At 58.7% G+C, this 322-nt stretch overlaps 1 protein-coding gene across 1 annotated transcript in view; it reads left to right on the top strand.

Moving 5' to 3' along the window:
• Positions 1 to 241: 241 nt before the first annotated feature.
• The window catches only part of EMH_0051870 (uncharacterized protein), a gene marked incomplete at both ends in the record, with an annotated part of 639 nt that continues 558 nt past the window's right edge, over positions 242 to 322 (top strand). The window contains one exon of the mRNA XM_013496810.1: positions 242 to 308. Within this exon, the coding sequence (XP_013352264.1) occupies positions 242 to 308 (67 nt within the window). The remainder of the gene's footprint in view (positions 309 to 322) is intronic.

Here is a 322-nt window from a genome sequence, read left to right as displayed (position 1 = left end):
AGCAGCAGCAGCAGCAGCAGCAGAAGCAGCAGCAGCAGAAGCAGCAGCAGGTGGAAGGGGGGAGGGAGGGGAAGGGAAACAGGTGCAGCAGCAGATGCAGCAGCAGCAGCAGAAACAGCATAGTTCTACATCACTGCAGCAGCATAGTAGTAGCTATAGCAGCAGCAGCAGCAGCAGCAACAGCAGCAGCAGCAGCAGCAGCAGCAGCAGCAGCAGCAGCAGAGCTCACATGTGGTAGCCAATGATGGAGGGTATGAGGGCGAGGCCGGCGATGACCCCCACAAAGACTCCCTCCCTCAACGCAAGCGGTGTATTCTGAACC

Source organism: Eimeria mitis, genomic scaffold (genome assembly GCF_000499745.2).
Source record: "Eimeria mitis Houghton genomic scaffold, Emh_scaff2308, whole genome shotgun sequence".
NCBI classification, from domain to species: domain Eukaryota; phylum Apicomplexa; class Conoidasida; order Eucoccidiorida; family Eimeriidae; genus Eimeria; species Eimeria mitis.
This window is presented reverse-complemented; position numbering and strand designations above follow the sequence as displayed.